At 41.2% G+C, this 22,509-nt stretch overlaps 1 protein-coding gene and 1 non-coding gene across 3 annotated transcripts in view; both read left to right on the top strand.

Moving 5' to 3' along the window:
• Positions 1–22,509, top strand: part of LOC126999321 (LIM/homeobox protein Lhx2-like) — a 66,316-nt gene that overhangs the window by 22,182 nt on the left and 21,625 nt on the right. For both annotated transcript variants that reach the window (XM_050861776.1, XM_050861777.1), the window contains exons 3-4: positions 18,393–18,526; positions 20,811–21,056. In XM_050861776.1, coding sequence (XP_050717733.1) covers positions 18,393–18,526; positions 20,811–21,056 — 380 coding nt within the window. The remainder of the gene's footprint in view (positions 1–18,392; positions 18,527–20,810; positions 21,057–22,509) is intronic.
• Positions 1,335–1,407, top strand: Trnam-cau (transfer RNA methionine (anticodon CAU)). The gene has a single exon. It is a non-coding gene; the product is annotated as a tRNA-Met (tRNA).

Here is a 22,509-nt window from a genome sequence, read left to right on the forward strand (position 1 = left end):
GTCCAACATTGAGCAAAACATTCACGGCATTCATTTAGAGTTCAAGACCATCAATTTATGTCATACCAAACCGCGGGATGAAATATTAAAAGCTGGGGAACATTATACTCGTCATGCCGTAGTCATTTCTTTTTATATTGATGTGTTTTGCCGTTTCTGTATTATTATAAACAGCTCTTAGGAACGTAATGAAGACGGAGCATCAGGGTTGTAAATACTGGCAAAGATGAGATGTTATTTTTTTCTCCTTTTATTTCAAGGTTGGATGTCTGAGGTGGTCATTAAGAGATATTTTGACTGCATATGTTACTACTACTACTACTACTACCACCATAATCATAAACGCATCTGAAAAGAGCAGCAATCGAAAATAATTATCCGGGAAACCTTTAAAATTCTTTCTGAAATGTTACAAAAATAAATATACAAGATTTTTTTTTTTCTTACATAGCATCGAAAAGACATTCAGAGTAAACATATGTATATCCTCCTCCTCTTCCTTCTCTTCTTCTTCTTCTGCTTCTTCTTCTTCTTCTATTTCTTCTTCTTCTTCTTCTTCTTCTTCTTCTTCTTCTTCTTCTTCTTCTTCTTCTTCTTCTTCTTCTCTTCCTCCTCCTCCAGACTTGACTACAAAGAAAAGCTTATACAAAAAGAAGAAACTCCCGACTCCTCTTTCGGATGCTAAAGTTTCGTTCAAGTTTCAGATAGTTTCCAAAGTTTCAATCTCAAGATCAGCATTAAGGGAGTTGTCTATATCCTCCTCCTGCTCCTCCTCCTGCTCCTCCTCCTCCACTTTCATTTGGACTTCCTTCTTCATCTCTCTTCTCTCCTTTATTTACTCACTTGAATTTATTACTTTATTATCCTTAATCCACTTTTCTTCTTTTCCTTTTCGCTTTTTCCTTTTTCTTTGTCTTCTCTTCAATATTCCTTTTTTACTTAAATTCTCATCTCTTCCATTTTCCTTTCTTTATATTATGACTTTTTCTTCTCTCCATCTTTGGTTAACATATTGCATCTTAAAAATTTGCCTCTCATTTCAATTTTTTTCCTCTATATCTTCTCGTGCTATTTTAACTTTTTCTTCTTTTCTAATTCTCTAAATACTATTATTATCAAACTTTGCCTTTGTATCTTCTAATGCTGCCAATGTTTCTTTCAGTTTTCCCTTAAAATCAATATCAGTCACTTTACTTCCCTTAAACGTTATATCTCTTGTTACTTTAATATCTTTCCCTTTTAAAATATTTCCTTTCATTCTAATTTATTTTTCTTCTAATTATTATTCAACTACATTCTTCATACTTACTCATCTTCCTCCACCACTTCTTTAAGCCTCGATGGCGCAGTAGGCAGCGCGTGAGTCTCATAATCTCAAGGTCGTGAGTTCGATCCTCACTCGGGGCAGGATATTTTTTCCGTAGTAAACGTTCGTGTTCAACTAACTTACTTGATCTTTTTCATTATATTTTTGAGGTGTTCGATGAAAGCAGATCAGTAAATATCATATATCTGGATTTTCAAAAGGCATTTGATAAGGTCCCCCACCAACGATTGCTCAGCAAACTATTGGCGCAAGGTATCTCGGGTAACTTTCACAATTGGCTTGTGGACTGGCTCTCTGAGCGGAAACAGAGAGTAGTTCTAAACGGTGTTACATCTAACTGGCTCGATGTCAGAAGCGGCGTACCTCAAGGGTCAGTGCTTGGCCCCATGCTCTTCTTAATTTATGTTAATGATATCGATGATGGGCTCACTTGCAAAGTATCAAAATTTGCTGATGACACAAAAATTGCTAGTAAAGTAACTGCGACACTCGACGAAGAAGCTTTACAATCAGATCTAGATCGACTTGCACGTTGGGCCGATCAATGGCAAATGAAATTTAACGTTGACAAATGTAAAGTGTTGCACATCGGAAAAAATAACAATCGCGTTCGGTACGTAATGAATGGCCAACAACTTTCTGCAGTAAGTAAAGAAAAGGATCTTGGAATCATTATATCAAGCGATTTAAAGCCCGGTCAGCATTGTTCAGAGGTAGTTAAAACTGTAAACAAATTGGTTGGCTTCATCGGACGAGTCTATAATAATAAATCGGAAAAAGTAATATTAAAACTGTATAATTCGTTGGTTCGACCCCGTCTAGAGTACTGTGTACAGTTTTAGTCTCCCTACTACAGAAAAGACAGAAAAGTTGGAACGGGTTCAACGAAGAGTAACAAAGATGATTCCTAGGTTGAGAAATTTATCATATGAACAAAGGCTTAAAGAAGTAAATTTATTCAGCCTATCAAAACGAAGAATGCGAGGCGATCTAATAGAAGTGTTTAAAATGTTTAAAGGATTCAGTGATATTAATGCGGAAGATTACTTTACAATTGATCGATCAAATAGAACAAGAAGAAATCACAATTTGAAGATAAGTGGTAAAAGATTCTCTCGCACGAAGCTAAACACTTCTTCTTCAATCGAGTTGTTAATGTTTGGAACTCTCTACCTTGTGATGTCGTTGATAGTACAACAGTTACGGCCTTCAAGAATAGATTAGACAAGTATTTTGAATCCAACCAGCAACTAAGATATTACTCATTGTCATAATAACGTTAAGTTCTTTCGAATACTGGTGTCCTTGTCCGTTTTTATCGCCCGGTTAGTGGTAGCAGTAATGGTCGTTCTTTCCTCTTTCCTACATAATTTCCATGCAGTTTTTTCCATGCTGCATGGTTCTTTTTCCTTTTCTGCCAGCTTTGGCTGGAGGAGCCTTCACCTTTGCTGTCCTTCATCTTCCACCTTTGATTAGAAAGTTAGTGTAGCTTGTCACAAACAGCCTCGTAAGGACCAGCAGGTCTGCTGTTGTTTGTTCTTCCTTTGTGTTTCTTTGTGTTCCTTTGTGTTCCTCCTCTTTGTTCCTCCTCCTGCTTACGATTCTCCTCTTCCTCTTCTTCAACCTCCTCTTGTTAACATCTTGCGAAGGGAACAAAACACACAAGAAAAGTAAAGAGGTCACAGAACACCGTGTCGCCGCCTCATTCAGGTCAACTCGGGGTCACCTGTCCGTGTAATGAGGAACACCGGGAAGTGACGTCAGGTGAGAGGCGGCGGGGCTAATTAGAGGCAGGTAAAGGGGACAGGTGAGCTAGATGGCCCTTTGATCCAGTCCCTTCTCCTGTTTCCCGGGAAGGTGAAGGAAGGGGAAGAGTAGAGAAGCAGGAGGAGGTGGTGGTGGTGGAGGAGGTAGAGGTGGAGGAGGAAGAGGAAAAGGAGGAGGAGGAGGAGGAGGAGGAGGAGGAGGAGGAGGAGGAGGAGGAGGAATAAGAGAAAGAAGGAGAAGAAGAAGAAGAAGAAGAAGAAGAAGAAGAAGAAGAAGAAGAAGAAGGAGAACAAAAAGAGCAAGAAAAAAAAGAACAACAACAACAGCAAGAAAAAGAAAAAGAAAAACAAGAAAAAAAGAACAAAAACAATAACAAGAACAAGGGGAGGAAAAGCAGTAAGAAACGAGGAGAAACGAAAAAAAAAGAAAAGAAAATAATAAGAGTATAAAAGTTGAATATATTACGAAACAAAGGAACAGGAAGAGGAGGAGATAAAGGAGGAAGAGGAGGAAAAAGGAAATGGGGCGTGTGCATGGCGATAAAACAAGAGATAAAGAAACATGTCGCTAAATAACAGAGCAAGACAAACAGAGATAAGGAAATAAAATAAAAACGACTCTTCAATATTTCTCGAACGCCGACGAAGTTTAATACAATAATTTTACACATAGAGGAAGAAAAAGAGAAAGAAAAACAATTCGAATAAAGTGAAAAGAAGATGAAAATACAAATCCCAATTATAAATAAAATAGAGGAAAAGAAAAAAAATATAATGCAAAATAAAACACTGAAGAGAGACAAGAGAAGGAGAAAGGTAGAGGACTGTTAATTGCCGGTAACTAAAAAAAATTAAATAGAAAAATAAATGAAATACAACAAAGACAAATTAAAAAAAAGAAGAGAAAAGGAAAGAGATAAAGAGACACAAAAGGGGAACATCACTAAAAATTATGTTACCACCACCACCATCACCACAACCACCACCATCACCACCACCATCACCACAACCACCACCATCACCACCACCACCATCACCACAACCACCACCACCACCACCACCATCACCACAACCACCACCATCACCACCACCACCATCACCACCACCACCATCATCACCACAACCACCACCATCACCACCACCACCATCACCACCACCACCATCACCACCACCACCATCACCACCACCACCACCATCACCACCACCACCACCACCACCACCATACCATGACCACCGGATGTCCAAGTCTCACCCTATCTTAACACACACACACACACACACACACACACACACACAAACTAGGCCATAGATATAGTAACATGGAACTAACTCCCCTCCCCCTTCCCCCTCCCCCCCTCCCCTCCCGTCCCCTCCCCAACCTTATGACACTAACAACACAATTTTTATCTCTACCACCAATGAGAGAGAGAGAGAGAGAGAGAGAGAGAGAGAGAGAGAGAGTGTCGTAACTTATCATTCGACGTTTTTCTTTTTTTTTTATCCTATTTCCTTTTGCTACATTCTCTCTCCCTTTTTTTTTGTCTATAACAGGAAACGCCAAAAATAGTAGCACATCCTTAATAAATGGAGATAATATGCTAAGGGAGAGAGAGAGAGAGAGAGAGAGAGAGAGAGAGAGAGAGAGAGAGAGAGAGAGAGAGAGAGAGTATTTATCATCTTCCTCCTTCTTTTCTCTTTTCACTTATTACCTCCTTTCCTCCTTTCCTCTTTTATCTCTTCTTTCTCTATTTCCTCCCTTCGTTTCCATTCCCTCCCTTCTTTCTCTTTTATATTTAGATTTCTACCTCTCGCAATCTTTCTTTTTCCTCCCTCCTTCCTTTTTTTTCTCTGTTCTTTCTCCCCTCTTATCCTCCTTTTATGCTATCCAATTTTACTTTACCTTCCCATCCGTTTCCTTTCCATCTCCCTCCTTTTATCCTCTCCCCTTTTCTCTCCTAAGCTTCACAATCTCTACAGTTTCCTCTCCCTTTCCTCCCCTTTGTCTCTTTTTCCTGCATTTTCCCTCTATGATACTGACGTAGTTTTCCTTCCATCTCCATATTTCTCCCGCCCCCTCTACTCTCTTCTCTTCTCCTTCTCTTCCTTCCACCTAACTTCCTTTTCCTCTTTGCTCTCCCTCTACTTTCCTTTCTTTCCCTTACAAAACCTTTCCTCTTGTTACGTTTTTTCTCTCCCCTCTTGTCTCTTTTTGTCTCTCTCCCTCTCCCCTCTCTTTCGTATCCCCTAACCTTCCTTTCCCCTCTCTTTCCCTCCTCCTCCCCTCCCTTCTCTCTCTTTCCCTCACATGACCTTCCTAGCAGTCACGTTCTCTCCCTCCCCTTTTCTCTCACTCCCTTCCCCTCTCTCTCCCTCACCTAACCTCCCCATGTTCCCACCAGTCACGTTTCTCTCCCTCCCTTCTCCTCCCTCCCTTTCTCCCCTCCCTACCCAACACCTTTCTTTTCTCTCTCTCCCCTCTCTCTCCTATTATACAAAACATAATCTGATTTCCCCTGACTATTAACTAAGCTGCGTTTGCTGTAAGCGCTAAAAAAAGATGAAATTGTTAACGCGAGGAGCAACGTCATTACACTTTGCTTAAGGATTATTTTGTTTTTTTGTGTTTTGTTGTGAAGGATTTTTGTTGTTGGTTTAAAGGATAGGTTAGGTTAGGTTAGGTTAGGTTAGGTTAGGTTAGGTTAAGTTTATGTTTTGTGGCGTTCATTTGTTTATGTAAGTTTGGTTGGGGCTAGGTATTGGTTAGTTAGGTTTAATTAGGTTTTGGTTAGTTATTTTTGTTGTTTATTTAGTTAGTTAGTTAGGTAATTATGTTTTTCTTGTTATTTTGTATGCATTAAGTTTTGATGATTGTTTTCGTTTTCTTTTGTTTTATTTTCTATTTGGGGGGTGAGTTATAAAGTTACTGAAGAAAATGAGGAAGTAGAAAGGATATAAAAGCAATGACTTAGGGAGTTTATAATTTTTTGCTGAACAATCTTATAGCAATGCCTACTACTACTACTACTACTACTATTACTACTACTACTACTACTACTACTACTACTACTACTACTACTACTACCACTACTACTACAACCCGGACTATTAAAGAAAGCGAACAACTAATAAAACAACAAAAAATGAATCTAAACAAACTCATAAATCTCTCTCTCTCTCTCTCTCTCTCTCTCTCTCTCTCTCTCTCTCTCTCTCTCTCTCTCTCTCTCTCTCTCTCTCTCTCTCTCAGACCAATCCTCTCCCTCTTAAAACATCCCATACGTGTACAATCCTCCTCCTCCTCCTATTTCCCCTCCTCCTCCTCCTCCTCCTCCTCCTCTCCCTCCTCCCGTAGCACACATTTCCCACGCATATTTGCTTTGCTCGTGCTGGGTATCGATCGCGGGACACAAATACGTCTCATTATTCGCCGCCGCGTCCCGGGGTGAGCGAAGGGCCGAGGAGAATCAAGAGGCTGGGACACGTGTGCTTTGTTTTGGGCCAAGGGAAGAGAGCTGCGCCTCCTCATTAAACTGGATTTTCGTGAGTGTAAAGGGAGAAAAAAGGAGACTGAGAGAGAGGAGGAGGAAGAGAAGAGAGAGAGAGAATGGAGGTGGAGTGTGTGTGTGAAGGGGGGAGGGGAGATGGAGGTTTTGGGGGTGTTGTTGTGGGAGTTTGGGGAGGGGGGAAGGTTGTGTGCGCGTGTATGTGTGTTTGTTTGTGAGAGAGAGAGAGAGAGAGAGAGAGAGAGAGAGAGAGAGAGAGAGAGAGAGAGAGAGAGAGAGAGAGAGAGAGAGAGAGAGAGAGAGAGAGAGAGAGAGAGAGAGAGAGAGAGAGAGAGAGATAATCCCGTGTTTGTTATTGCAAGACTGACAGTAGGAGTTGTTGTTGTTGTCGTTACTGCTTTTGTTTGTGGTGGTATTATTCCTGTTGCTGTTTTTGTTGTTATTTTTCTTATTGTTTTTTTTTTAAAGTTTTTTTCAGTATTGTTTGTTTCTAGGACTCGATTTTGGCAGCCCATTTGTTGTTGTTGTTCTTTTGTTTGTCTTCTTTGTCTTTGTTTTATTTGTCTTTGTTGATTTTCTCATAGTCTCTGTTCTCCCTGTTATTGTCTATATTGCTTTTGTTATTGCCTTTCTTGTTTTCTATTACCTTCGTTGTTTTTGTTATTGGTGGGGGCGGTGGTGGCGGTGGTGGTGATTTATAGTGATGGTGGTGGAAGGGGTGCTGTGGGGGGAGGTGGAGAGGGAGCGGATGGAGTGCGGTGGTGGTAGTGGTGGTGAGTGTATTGGCTGTAAGGGGAGGGGATATCGAAGGTGTAGAGGTGTTAATGTAATGGGCTTATTTCAGGAGTGTGCTACGGTGTGGAATGGGATATGGTGTGGGTGTGGGTGTTTGGTGTGGGTGTGGGTATGATGGAGGGTGTGTGGGCAGGGGTGTAGTGGATGGGGTGTGGCTGGTTCCCTTTTGCTATCACCGGCCGGATGTGTGTGTGTGTGTGTGTGTGTGTGTGTGTGTGTGTGTGTGTGTGTGTGTGTGTGTGTTTAAAGATATGGTGTGGCGTGGACATCATGTTTTCTTCCGTGTCCTTGTTTGTGGCCGTGTTCGTGATCGTTGTGTAATCCTCAGCGTGTGTGCAACATGTGCGTTTTATTTATTTTTTATTATACTGAATGGTTAGCGGCGCCGCGGGTTCGAGTCCTGCCCGCCGCCACAGTTGGGATTTTTCATTCACCGGCGAGCGGCCTAAGACTACCCACATGGTGCCCTTAAGACCACCTATCAACCCAGCCTCTAGATTCGTTCTGTAAAGAGAGGTTCAAAGATGACCTCCAGGGGACAGCATGAGCCAAGCAAGATGGCGCCACTATAAAGCACTTGCCTCCATTCTTTTCTCTTTTTTTTAAATATTTTTCCCTCCTTCTTCTCGCCCTTCTTTCTTTCCCCTTTTATTTTCCCGTCGTCTAAAATTAATTCATCTCAATTTTAAATCATTCATTTTTTTATTTAATTCCTCAAACAATTCTTTCTTTCCCCTTTTCTTTTCCCGTCATCTAAAATTCACTAGTCTCAATTCTCAATCATTCATTTTTTCCTTCATTCCTCTAACAATTCTTTCTTTCCCCTTTTATTTTCCCGTCGTCTAAAATTCATTAATCTCAATTCTCAATCATTCATTTTTTCCTTCATTCCTCTAACAATTCTTTCTTTCCCCTTTTATTTTCCCGTCATCTAAAATTCATTAATCTCAATTCTCAATCATTCATTTTTTCCTTCATTCCTCTAACAATTCTTTCTTTCCCCTTTTATTTTTCCTTATCTAAAATTCACTAATCCCAATCTCATTTTATCTATCATTACTATTATTTTGAAAACCTCTTACAACGACAATCTCAACATAAAGAAAAACACGTGTGGCGAGATTATAAAACCAACGTCGAATGTCTTGCTTATCGATCCCTTATCAATCTGGCGTCTTCACTAAATGTTTCCGACTTATTATTGTCATTATCCTCTTGTGCAATTGAATTATTCTCATATTACTGTTCAGACATGTTCTCGTTTTCGTGTTGCTTTGTGCTGCAATAAAAAAAAACTGGACCTCGTAAAATGTATCGAAAAAAGTTGACTCGCATTATTTGGTTTATTTGTCTTTTTATTTAAACTTTTACAGCGTGTTTTTCATTAATTGTTTTACGTTGCCATAGAAACTAGACTTTGTAAATACACCCTTTTCAGCTTGTCTGTTATTTTTACTATTTTTTTCTTGAATACAATTAAAACGTATCTTTATAAATATGTCTGTTTTATTTGTCTGCTATTTTCTTCCTTTTTTTTTAGCGAATACAATTATTAAAACCTGAATTTGCAAATATATCAAAAATAATCACATTTTTCTGTAATCATTATTTTTGAAACCTTCTTAAAAATGCAATAAAAGAATATGTAACGATAACAGAATCAACAAAAATGTATTAACTGTTTACTAATTTGACGCTTTTTGCTACATTTTTCAACCCAGAGACGCAACGCTCAATGTTATCAATTATTTTTCCGTCCAAACATATTTAAAAAAGTATAGTAAAGAAATCTAACGAAGTGAATTTTGCCGTTTTTTACGAGTGCTTTAAAAAACGAAATAATGAACGTGTATGTAAACTCTCTCTCTCTCTCTCTCTCTCTCTCTCTCTCTCTCTCTCTCTCTCAACTCAGGTCGTTCAAAAATTCCATAATCCACATATTTCTCTTTTTGTCTATATTTTAATCAACAAATTTCAAGAACACTCAAAAAGGGGAACGAAAGGGGCAGGTAAGAAAGGGAGGGAGAGAGGGAGAGAAGGGAGAAGAGAAGGGTGAGGAGGAGAGGTGGAATGGGAGGGGGGAAGGGGGGGAAGGGGGAAGAATTCAAAAGGAAAGCTGAAAAGAGAGAGAGAGAGAGAGAGAGAGAGAGAGAGAGAGAAAAGGGGGGAGGGAGGAGGAGGATTAAGCTATATAAAAAGAGAAGAGTGAGTGGAATTAGAGGAAAGATGAGAAGGAAGAGGAAGTGAAAAAGGTCAATTGGAAAAGAAAAAAGAAGATGGAAAACGAAAAAAACAAAGAAACCGCAAGAAGAAGAAACATAACAAGAACAAGAAGAACAGGAACAAGAACAAAGAACAAGAAAACGAGGTCATGTTATCTAAACGAATAACACATTTTAATCGTTCTCTTCATTGTTTATTATCATTTCTTATCGCTTACAAAAATACACACACACAAAAATAATAATATACGTAACCGTCTTTTGAATAGCATGAGAAACAGTAATAGTAGTAGTAGTAGTAGTAGTAGTAGTAGTAGTAGTAGTAGTGGTGGTGGTGGTGGTGGTAGTGAAGAAGGGTTATGGGAAGAAAGAAGAAGGAGAAGCAGAGAGAAAAGTAATAAATGTAAGAGAAGGGAAGGAGGGGGAAGAAGAGGCAGAGAAAAGGGTAATGGAAGAAAAGGAAGGGGGAAGGGAAAAGGATGGGAAGGAGGGAACAGGGAAAAGAGAAAGAGAAAAGGAATGGATGGGAAGGGAAGAAAGAAGATGGTGGTGGTGGTGGTGGTGGTGGTGGTGGTGGTGGAGGTGGATGACGGACAGGTAAACTTCCCACCTGGACAGAGATGAATGGCCACGTGCAGGACAGACGGAGAGAGGAGGAGGAGGAGGAGGAGGAGGAGGGGGAGTGAGAGACAAGGGAAGAGAGGGGTTAGATGGGAACACGGTAACGGGATCTCTCTCTCTCTCTCTCTCTCTCTCTCTCTCTCTCTCTCGTATCCGCTTTAGATAACAATTTACTGCATTTTAACATATCTCTATCGCATCATCTTAACCTATGGCATCTGTCCACGAATTCCCCTTTTTTTTATCTCCCTCTCCCTCTCCTCCTCCTCCTCCCTTCCTCCTGTTCTCGTTTCTTCCCTTTCTCCTTCTCTCCTTATTCACTTTCCTTCTTCGTATCTATTCTCGTCATACTTCATTTTTTTGCTCTTTATTTTAATATTTCTACTTGTTCTTTCTTATCTACTCATCCTCTTGCTCCCTATCTTCCTCCTCCTCCTCCGCTTCTTCTTCTTCTTCTTCTTCTTCTTCTTCTTCTTCCTATCTATTCTCTTCATACTTCATTCCTTCTGCTCTTTCTCTTAATATTTCTACTCGTTCCTTCTTATCTACTCCTCCTCTTGCTCCCTATCTTCCTTATCCTCCTCCTCCTCTTCTTCTTCTTCTTCTTCTTCTTCTTCTTCTTCTTCTTCTTCTTCTTCTTCTTCTTCTTCTTCTTCTTCTTCCTCCTTCTCCTCTTCTTCGTCTTATTTTCCTCTCGCTTCCTTTCGGTTTTGCCTGGCTTCACTATAATAAACACTTGCATTCACATCTCAAGTGGAATCAAACTCCTTTTTTTTCATTCTTCTTGTTCTTGGATTCTGTTGCATCAATTAAAAGCTGCGTGTTGGCCTTATCTCGGCAACACGCATAAACCCAGGTTATTCTCCACAGGTATTTCCTCCAACTAAACACCGGTATACCTTTGTAATTAGCGTGTAAGGTAAAATCCCACCTGTTAGTTTTTTTTCTTTTTAACGTACGAGTTCGATGTGAAGGGAAGTCGCTGAAGGTTAAGTTATTGTAAGATCGATTAAGTTGTGTTGTTTTCTGTATGAAGTGTTCGGGAAGGGAAGGCAAGGGATGGGATAGGATAGAAAGGGAACGGAAGGTGAGAGAAGTGGAGGGGAAGAGAAGGCAAGGGAAGGGAAAGGAAGGGAAGGGAAGGGAGGGGATGGGATGAGATGGGAACGGAATGGAATGGAAGGAAAGGGAAAGGAAGGGGAGGGAAAGGAAGGGGAGGGAAAGAAAGGGGAGGGAGGGGAAGGGAAGGGAAGGGATGGGATGGGATGGGATGGGATGAGAACGGAATGGAATGGAATGGAAGGGAATGGAAGGGAATGGAAGGAAAGGGAAGGGAAGGGAAGGGAAGGGAGGGGAAGGGATAAGAGAAGAGGGAAGGGCCGGGAAAGGGAGGAGAGGAAAATCTATCTGAAAAAGGAAAAAAAAGGGGAAGGAAAAACAGGGAAGACGAGGAGAGGAAAGTGAAGGGAAAACAGCAACATGAAGGGAAAGCAAAGAGGAAGAAAGGAAAGAAGGAAAAACGGAAGAGGGAAAGTGAGGCAAAGAGAAGTAGAGGCAGACATAAAGTGAAGGGATCGGAAGGAAGGAAAAGGGAGGGAAAGGGAACAGAAGGGAAGGGATGGGAGGAAAACGAGATAACTGAATTGGATGGGAAAGGAAGAAAGAAGAGAGAAAAACAGAAAGGGAATGGATGGGAAGGGAGGAAAAGGGAGGGAAAGGGAACAGAAGGGAAGGGATGGGAGGAAAACGAGATAAATAAATTGAATAAGAAAAGAAGAGAGGGAAAACCAGAAAGGGAACGGATGGGAAGGGAGGAAAGAAGGAGAAGCAGAAATAAAAGTAATGGATGGTAAGGAAGGGGAGGGAAGGGGAAGGGAGGGGGGGGAAGGGGCATGGCGGTGATGGGATTCCTCTCTCCACGTTTATGCCCATCACTCGACACCGTAAACCTTATTTTTAGCCCCTCGGGAGGCGACACACACACACACACACACACACACACACACACACACACACACCTTCAGAACTCTTGATTAAGCCGATAAGACAGGATGCAATAGTCTCCCTTCCCTTTCCCTTCCCTTCCCTTCTCTATGTCTTCCTCTTCCTTTCTTTAACCTTACGCTCCCCTTCCTTTTCCTTCCCCTTCCCTTCCCTTCTCTATGTCTTCCTCTTCCTTTCTTTAACCTTTCGCTCCCCTTCCCTTTTCCTTCCCCTTCCCTTCCCTTCCCTATGTCTTCCTCTTCCCTTTCTCTAACCTTTCGCTCCCCTTCCTTTTCCTTCCCCTCCACTTTCCCTTATCTTCCCCTAACATTCCCTCCACTTCCCTTCCCTTTCTTTTACCTTTCCTCCCTCTTCCCTCACCTTCCTCTTACCTTCCCTTTCCTCTTAAATTATAACTTCCTCTTCCCTTCCCTTTCTCCTCACCTTCCCCTCTTCTTACCTATCCTTTCCCTTTTCCTCTCTCTCACCTGCCCTCACCTTTCCTTCCCTTTCTCTTTCCCTTCCCCTCAATTCCCCTTTCCTTACCTTCCCTTCTCTTTCTCTAAACCCAATGAGACGATAGATAAAGAGAGGGAAAGAGGGAAAACAGACAGTGATGAAGGAGTGAGTTAGTGAGTTAGTGAGGAGGGGAAAGAGGGGAAAGAGAGAGGGGTGAAGGAGTGACTGAGTGAGGGAATAGCTTGTGGGAGATGAGTGAGTGAGGGGAAATTAAATTAGAGATAAGATAACAAGAACTGCTTTAACTCTCCCTTAACTTTCCCCTCATCTTCCCCTCTCCTCAACACAGCCGCTAAACCCACAGAGGAGAGAGACAGATGGAGGGGAGAGTGGAAATGATAAGGGATTGAGAGAGAAAGAGAGAGAGGGCGTGAGAGAGAGATTGAGGGCAGCTTGCATACCAGTTTATCCCTCCCCTCATCTTCCCCTCAGCCTCCCCTCGCGCCTACCTGCATAGAAGAGAGGTAGAGGGAGCGAAAGAGAAAGGGAAGGGATAGATAGATGGATATGTGATGAGAGATAAGAGTGAAAGAGAGAGATAGAAAGACATGGGAAATATTATATGATTCTAAATTCTGTTCAACTTGTAGAGGGAAGGAAAAGGAAAGGAAGAAATTATATTAACAAGATGAAAGGGGAGGGAAAAAAGAGAAAGGGAAGAGAGGTAAGAGGAGAGAGGTCAAGAAAGTAGGAAGAGAAAAAAGAAAAGGAATGAGACGAGGAGAGAGAAGAATAAGAGATGGGGCGAGACAGGTAAGGGAGAGGAAGAGGAAGAGAGGGGACGAAGGGAAGAGGGAGAAGGAGAGGGAAAGATAAACAAGTTAGAAGGAGGGAGGAGAGAGGGAGGGAGAGGAAGTGAGGGAGAGGTTAAAGACACGTAAGGGGAAAAAAAAGTAAATTAAAGTGAGGAGAGGAAGAGGAAGGAGAGAGAGAGAGAAGGAGAGAGAGTTCGTGAGTGAGTGAGAGAGAGGAAGGGAGGGAGAGGATGCAAAGTAGAAATAAAAGACAAATGAAAATATAAAAAAAGGCAAATTAGGGTGAGGAGTGAGAGATGGAAGAGAGGGAGTATATGAGAGAGGGAGAGGGAGGTAGAGTTAGGGAGGGAGAATTTAAAGACAGGCAAAAGAGGAAGAGGTAAACTAAAGAGAGAGGGAGAGGGAAGAGAGCGTGAGTGAGGGAGAAGGAGGGAGAGGAAGTTCGTTAGAGTAAGGGAGAGGTAGAGTAAGAGAGAGAATTTTAAAAGAAGTAAAGGAAAAGAGAGTAAGGAAAGAGAGCATGTGTGTTGTGAGTGAGGGAGAGGGAGGGAGAGGGAGTAAGAGAGAGGTAGAGTAAGTGGAAGAATTTTAAGAGAAGTGAAGGAAAAGAGAAAATTAATATGAAGAGAGAGTAAGGGGAGAGAGTAAGTAAGTAAGTGTGTGTGTGTGTGTGTGTGTGTGTGTGTGTGTGTGTGTGTGTGTGTGTGTGTGTGTGTGTGTGTGTGTGAGGGAGAGCGAGGGAGAGTGAGTGAGTGAGAGTGATTATCATGATTCACGCCACTTGGCAAACGCTTCTGCTGGTCTCCTTTAGGCTAATCGATGGGCTGATGATGATGATGATGACGATGGCGAGGAGGCGGGATTAACCTGGGAAATGTGCTCTCATACCCTCCTCCTCCTCCTCCTCTTCCTCCTCCTCCTCCTCCTCCTCCTCCTCTCAATGGGGCGGGTGTCATCCCCTTATTATATTGGTCTTCAAGTGGCTAACCATTATCTTCACCCTTGTTCTCCCTCCCTCCCTTTCTCTTCTTCCCCTCTTCTCCCTTCCTACCTCTCCTCCCTACCTCTCTCTTTTATCCCCCTCTCCTCTCTCCCTTCCTTTCCCACCTCCTTCCCTTCCTTATCTCCCTCTCCTCCTTCTCCTTCCCTTACCTCCCTCCCTTCCCCTTACCTCCTCTTTAAAACCTCCTCCTTTTCCTCTTTTCCTCCTCCTTCTTCCTCCCTTCTAATTTGGTTTCTCCCTCTCTTCATACCCTTTCATATCCTTTACCTTCAACCTCGCCTCTCCCTTCCTCTCCCTCCCTTAGTTCTCTCCATTCTCTCCCCTTTACCTCCTCTTCATGCCATCCTATATTTTCCTTTTGTCTCTCTCCCCTCCTCCTCCTCTCTCTCTTTCCGCCTCATCTTCCGTAGTTTTCCCTCCTCTCCCACGTCTCTTATCTCTCCTCTCTCACCAGCTCTCTCTCTACGTTTCTCTCCGTATCCCTCTTTCTCTCTCTTTCTCTCTATCAATCCCTCTCTTTTTTCCTTTCCTCCCTCCATTTCTTTTCGCACTTCTCCCTCCCTCTACGCTTCTCTCCTTCTCCCTCTTTCTCTCTCCTCTCTATCAATCCCTCTCTTTTTCCCTTTCCTCCCTTCATTACTTTTCCCACTTCTTCTTCCCTTCCATAATATAACATCTCCAAGCTCACCACTACCAACCTGTTCTATCATTGCCAAACAGACAGCGGTTCACACAACGCATTTCCTAGGTGCATAAACAGACGTAGACATCAACCGTGCGCTTATTTTTTATTGTTAGTCAGTTAGTTGGTTAGTTTAGTTATTTATTTATTTAGATAGTTGGTTAAATGGTTAGTTGGTTGGTTTTTCCTCTAAATCCATAATATCGTGTATCTCTACCTGCATAAAACAGTTCGCAGATTAGGTAAAATATACAGGTGTGTGAGACTGATAAGACAGGTGTGGAGGAAGGTAATCATCTGGCATCACATGTGCAAAGGAAATGGGAGAAAATGCGCTTTTTTGAGATTAGGAGAAACAAGAAATGGAAAGTGGCAGGTTGTATCATACGTAAAACTGAGCACGCCGGAGGTATACAAATAAGGTGCTCGATAAACAATAACTACACCAGAACAACTAACGAACCTCCACCATACAACTGTACACTCCTAGGGCCGTATTTTAAGGCACCATCGCTTCTCACATCAACTATTTCTAAAGTTCCAAGAGGAGATCAATCTGTTTTTCATGAGTGCATCTTAAGATTCATGGCACAGAAGGAGGGTCAAACTACCACCAGGGTCATAAAACTACCCCTGGAAAGGCCTACAGCTCCTACGAAAGTCACGTCCAATATGTGAGCTTGGGCGACGAAATGTTTTGAAATACGAGCCCTACTGTCTCTCCTATCCCCCACCTGCACCTTCACCACTAACCCACTTCCTCTTCGTACTGTACCCTTGATTAAAGTAAATAAATAAAGAAAGAAAGAGCTGATAACAGATGAATGACCAAAGCAAGAAAACGGTGACCCAAAACCTATAATGTCAACACAGACGCAGAACCAGATGAACAGACGAAGTATAGAACCGGAGATGTCAGATAGCCATGTGGAGAGGTGGAATGTAGAAGTGGAGAAGTGAGATGAATAGAACGGAGAATTAAAAACCACGGGGAGAGGTGGAACGTGGAACCGGAGATGTTAGATAATCAGGTGAAGAGATGAATGTAGAGGGGAAGAAGATATTATGGTAACCAGGTGGAGATATGAATGTAGAAGAGAACCAGGTATTAAGGCAACCAGGTGAAGAGATAAATGAAGAGGAGAACCAGGTATTAAGGTAACCAGGTGGAAAGATGAATAAAATGATGGACTGATAAAATGACGTGAGAAAATATGAGAAGTGAGAAAAAGTTGACCAAAATCGAGACTGGAATATGAAAGCGGGGAAAAAAAGGTAAAAAAAAAAAAAGAGAAAATATGTAAAATGGAAACTCCACAGTGACGATGCAAAAAAAAATAAAAAAATAGACAAAGGACGGAAAAGGTGAAAAGAGAAAATGGGAAAAAGTTGAACAAAATCGACACACTGAAATATGACATAAAATACGTAAAAGAGAGAGAGAGAGAGAGAGAGAGAGAGAGAGAGAGAGAGAGAGAGAGAGAGAGAGAGAATAAAAACGTGTGTTGTGTAAAATAGAAACTCCGCATGACGAGAGAAAAAAATAGAGAACAAACGATGGATAACGAAATATATGACACACACACACACACACACACACACACACACACACACACACACACACACACACACTGAATCATGCACTCGGAGCTTCACTGAGTAACGACTGAAAGAGTGAAACCATTTTTACTTTCGGTCTCTTTTTTTTCATTTGTTCTCTTCGTTTTCTTTTTGTTTATTTTTTTTTTCGTTTTCGTTTTTTAGTTTTTTCGTTTTCCTTTTATTTAGCTTTTTTTCGTTTTCTTTAGATTTTTGGTTTTTGTTCTTTTTCTTTATTTTTTTTTCTTTCTCCTTTTATTTATTTTTTTGTGATCTTTTTATTCAGTTTTATTCGTTCTCTCAAGTTTTCTAATAATTTCACGGTTTGTCAATTTAAAAAAAATCTAGAGCTAATAACATTCTCATTAATTTATTTCCCTTTAATTTCCATGTCATTTGCATCTTCCTTACGTCTACTTAAAGCCCATCAATTATCTGTTTCTTCCCTTAAATTTACATATCCATTACCCATTAGATTAGTTTCCCTTTGAATTTACGACATCTATCACTCTTTATTTTTCCCTTTAAATCTATATCATCTCTTAACCATTACACTCTTCCCCTTAGATTTACTAGGCATTCAATCCCCATCAAATTCCTTTCCTCTGTAATCAACGTTATATTCCTTACATACCCATCAACTTCAGGTCATCATTCACACTTTCTATTGATTTGCGTTGAATTCATATCCATTACAATTGCAATCCTAAAACCTGACGCCCTGTTCTTCCTCATGTTCTAACCCATTCCATATTTATTTATTTATTTACAGCAAAGGAGACAGTTCAAGGGCGTAAAGAAAAATATTATAAAAAAAACCCCGCTACTTACTGCTCATGAAAATAAATCAAAGGAGTGGCCAAAAAGAGAGGTCAATTTCGGGAGGGGAGGTGTCCTGATACCCCCATCAACTCTACCTACCTATTTACTCTCCCTATTAACTCCTATATTCACGCCTTTAGTTTTACATTTCCATGACCTCACATTCTGCTACTTCTCATGTCAAAGTCCCTTCACATCATTCCCTTTAAAACACCATTAAATTTCCGTAGCTCTTCACCCCTTCCCCAATTAACTCCACTCGTCTATCTTGCATTAAATTCACGTCCTTTGCTATTCACATTAACCTCACATCCTGCTATACTTCTCATATCCAAGTCCCTTCACGTCATTTCCTTTACAAAACCATTAAATTTTCGTAGCTCTTCAACCCTTCCTCAATTATCTCCACTCGTCTGTCTTGCATTAAATTTAGATCCTTTGCTATTTCCATTGACCTCCCGTCCTGCTCCTCCTCACACCCTAGTCTGTTAAAATCTCATAAAATTACCTGGCTGTTATCGCCTCCCATTCGCTCCTAGATTCACACCTTTACCTGTCGTTCCCATTAACCTCACACTGTTTCTCCTCACGAACTAGTCTATTCACATTATCTCCTTTACATTCTCATTAAATTCACTTAGTTTGTCATCCCCCTTCCCATTACCCTCCCTTCCTGTGCCTACTCATATCTAAGTCCATTCACGTTCTCTCCATTACCTCCCCATTAAATTCTCGTACTTGGTCTTCTCCCCTTCCTCCACCCCCTATTGACACCTCACGGTCTCCCCTTCGCAGGATGTTCGGGTGCGGTCGGTGCGGGCGCTGCGGGCTGGAAATCGCGCCGCAGGAGTTGGTCATGCGCGCCCGCCACCACGTGTTTCACCTGCACTGCTTCACCTGCGCCTCCTGCCACGCCCAGCTCCACAAAGGTACGGGGGGGAAGGGGCGTATGTGTCTGTGGGGTGCGTGAGTATGTGTCTGTGGGGTGCGTGTAGGGCGTGTGTGTGAGCAGGGGGAAATGGGTGTAGGTCTATTGGTGGTTTTGGCCCCTCTGATACTGGAGCGGGTGAATTTTTTTTTATAGTGGCGCCGAACATACGGAACAGAGAGACGCTTTGAAAGACTTGATGTGTGTGTGTGTGTGTGTGTGTGTGTGTGTGTGTGTGTGTGTGTGTGTGTGTGTGTGAGCTAATAAGGGGGTTCAGGTACACAGGTGAGGGCTCTCGTGTACACCTGCGAATGAAAGGTAGTCAGGATTTTGCTCACATGTGTTGGACTGATTCGCGAAGCGTTTATTGATTTGATGTCTTTCTCCCTTCCTCCTTTCCTTCCTTCTTGCTTTCTTTCTTTCCTTACTTGCTTGATTAATTTATTTTCTTTTTTCTTTCTTTATTCAGTATTTCCTTCTTTCTTTAATTTGTTTATTTTTCTTTCTTCCTTTCGTTCCTTCCTAATTTTACTTTCTTTTCCTTTTTTCTTTTTTTCCTTCCTTCCTTCCTTCCGTCTTTAACTTTTTCTTTCTTTCTTTTTTTCCTTCTTTCTTTCTTTCTTTACTTCCTTTCTTATTTTTTCTTTCCCTCCTTCTTCTCTTCACTTCCATTATTTTTACTGCACAAAAAATCACAATATGCTTTTCACATTTCTTTCCTTATATCTATTCCATTTTCTCTTTATTTTCACATTTAACATCTTTTATCCAGTTTATAAATACCTCAATATCTCTTTTTTTTCATTTTTTGTTGCAATTTCTAATCCTTTCCTTTCTTCGGTCTCTTCATCCTTGTACCTTCTCTTTTTTTTCATATTTCCTTCACTCTCCATCACTTTCATATTCTCTTCATTCATTCCTCTAACTCTTTTTTTTTTTTATTTACAGTCTTCCATAATTTATCTTCTTTAAGTTGTTTCCTATATTCTTACTTTCTTCATCTTCTCTTCTTATCGTCTCTTCCTAGATTTTCCTCTTCCTCTTCCTCTTCCTCTCCCTCCTCCTCTCTCGCTAAAGCTTTCAACACCTACTAATGCTACCTCTTCCCTCCTCCTCCTCCTCCTTCTCCTCCTCCTCCACCAGGTAACCAGTTCCATGTTCTCTCCCTTACCTGTCCACCTTTCTACGTTCCACTATTTTTTTTATTATTATTATTCGCATTTCTCGGTTTTTATATTTTCTCGATTCAATTTATTTTCAGGATGCTTACTTTTTTATATTTTCTGTATATTTTCAACTTTTTATATTGTTCATTTTTTTGGCATACTATTTTTTTCCTTTCATATTTTACAGATTTTCTCCTTTTCTCTGGTTCGTCGCTTTTTGGAGTTACATAATTTTACGTTTTGATTCTGGATTTTACGGGAATATATAATTTTTTTTTTCCGAGTTAGTAAAATGGCGTACGTTAAGAACCTCACATACTTCCGTCAAATCAAATTCTCTTTTATGGCATCAGAGTTTTCGATCCCAATCCGATTCGTGTTTTGATCTCATTACCAACGTTCCCATTTTAGGCTTATCGTGAAATCGAAACGCATAAAAAATATATAGAAGTAAAATATATGTTCAGAGGAGTGTTACTAATATCGTCACCCCTTCTCCACCGTCTGCCTCCCCTCCCCCGCGGTTCCTCCACACACATACACATATACACACAAGCAAGAGAATAATATAGAGAAAATCCAAGAACAAGTTAATGGCAATACTATAATCAAATCGTATAAACACACACACACACACACACACACACACACACACACACACACACACACACACACACACACACACACACACACACACAGAAATAAAACAAGGGTAATAAATAAGAAAAACACACACTCACATACACACCTGCGGATCACCTGTCCACACACACACGTACACGCACAGGTAAGAAACTACAACCAGGTAACACACAGAACATGACTCAGGTAAATAACAAAACACACACACACACTCACACACACACCTTCGCATCACCTGTCCACACTCACGCACACACATACAAAAAAGCAAACACACACACACGCACACGAGAAAGAAACTAAAACCAGGTAACACACACACAAACACACACAACATGACTCCGGTAAAAGGGGGAACACGCGGGACATGCACCCCTGATAACACCTTTACCTGGAACATGACTCAGGTGTCCCGTAATAACACAGGTACGCCGCGAACCCTCATTAAAGCCGCGTCTCCTTCTCCCCCTCCGACAGGCGATCACTTCGGAATGCGGGACGGAGCGGTGTACTGTCGCGCCCATTACGAACTCATCCTCCAATCTGAAGCCGAAATGGAGGCGGTGGGCGTGTCCTCCGGTATGGCCTTCCCGCCCCTGTCCCCCGCCACGCCCCGCCTCGCCTTCTACAACGGCGTGGGGGCGGCGCAGAAGGGCAGACCGAGGAAGAGAAAGCTCCCCAATGATGAGATGCCGCCCCTCACGCCCCTCACCCCCGGCATGGGTAAGTACTTTCTGTAGAGGGCTACTACTGACGAAGGCGCTGAAGGAGGGTTGGGGAATGAGTGGAGGAGTGGATTTTGATGTGAATGGAGGTAACTGAGGAAGATGTAGAAGGAAAGTTGAGGAATGGGAGTTAAATGTGAGAAATAAGAGATATGGAGAAAGGAGAACACTGACGAAGGCGCTGAAGAAGGGTTGAAGAATAAATGAAAGTGGATTTAAATGTAAGAAACGAGAGATATGGAGAATGTGGAATACTGACGATGACACAATAGGAGGATTCAGGAATAAGTAGAAGTAGAATTAGATGTTTGAAACGCAGAAGGAAAGTTAAAGAATGAGTATAAAGAGAATGGATGTAGAATGGAGGTTTATATAGACATGAGTGGAAGATAAGGTTTGGGGTGAGTGGAAGAGTGGAGTTAAGTTTGAAATGTAAAAGTGTATATTAGTGTGAGTGGATGACAAGTAACAAATGATTGAAAATGAGTAAGATGCTTTATGAGGTAGATTTAGATGTGATTGGAAGTGAATGTGTTTGGTATGAGTGGAAGAGAGGTTAAGGATGAATGAAAGTCAGGTATGTAAGGTACGAAAGTGGACAAGAATGAAAAAAAGTAACAAAATGGATACGTGTTGATATTCTAAAAGGGAAGATGACGAAGAGGGAAAGAGGAAAGGAAAAAAAAAAGACGGTAAAAACGAAAAAAATGGATGTGGACAAGAATAAAAAAAGAATACGTGTTGATATTCTAAAAGGGAAAAGAGGAAGAGGGAAAGAGGAAAGGAAAAAAAAAGAAGGTAAAAGCGAAAAAAATGGATGTGGACAAGAATGAAAAAGAAAAGAATACTTGTTGATATTCTAAAAGGGAGAAGAAGGAATGACGAAAAGGAATTAAGGGAAGAAGAAAAAAAAAGTATGAACCGGAAGGAGAGGAAGAGATGTAGGACTTTAAGTGAAAATCCATCAAATCCGTAACCAGCAGAAGAGAAAAAAAGATAAGTACTAAATTGTTAGGTTAGAGATGACGGAAGGACAGCAGGGAAAAAAAAAACAGAACCGGAAGGAAGGAGAACGATTAGGGGATAATACATCAAATACATTAGAGTAAAAAAAAAAAGAGAAGTGTGCTAAATTGTTGGGTTAGGCATGACGGAAAACACACACACACACAAAAAAACGAACCGGAAGGAACGAGAACGATTTAAGACTTAAGTGAAAATACATCAAATCCACGACGAAAAAAAAAAAACAATAAAAAAACAGGAGATAAGTAGTAGATGGTTGAGCCAAGTGGAAAATAAGTACCGGGGGACAATTAACAAGGTGATTAAGGTGATTTGGGATGCTGCAGGTATGTGGAATTTTACGGGATAAGAGCTGCGTGGAAAGTACATATTACCTGGTGGCTTAGGAGAAATAATATCGAGAGTCCATTACCTACCCCTCCATT

The sequence above is a fragment of the Eriocheir sinensis genome, chromosome 16, assembly GCF_024679095.1.
Source record: "Eriocheir sinensis breed Jianghai 21 chromosome 16, ASM2467909v1, whole genome shotgun sequence".
Classification (NCBI taxonomy): Eukaryota; Metazoa; Arthropoda; class Malacostraca; order Decapoda; family Varunidae; genus Eriocheir; species Eriocheir sinensis.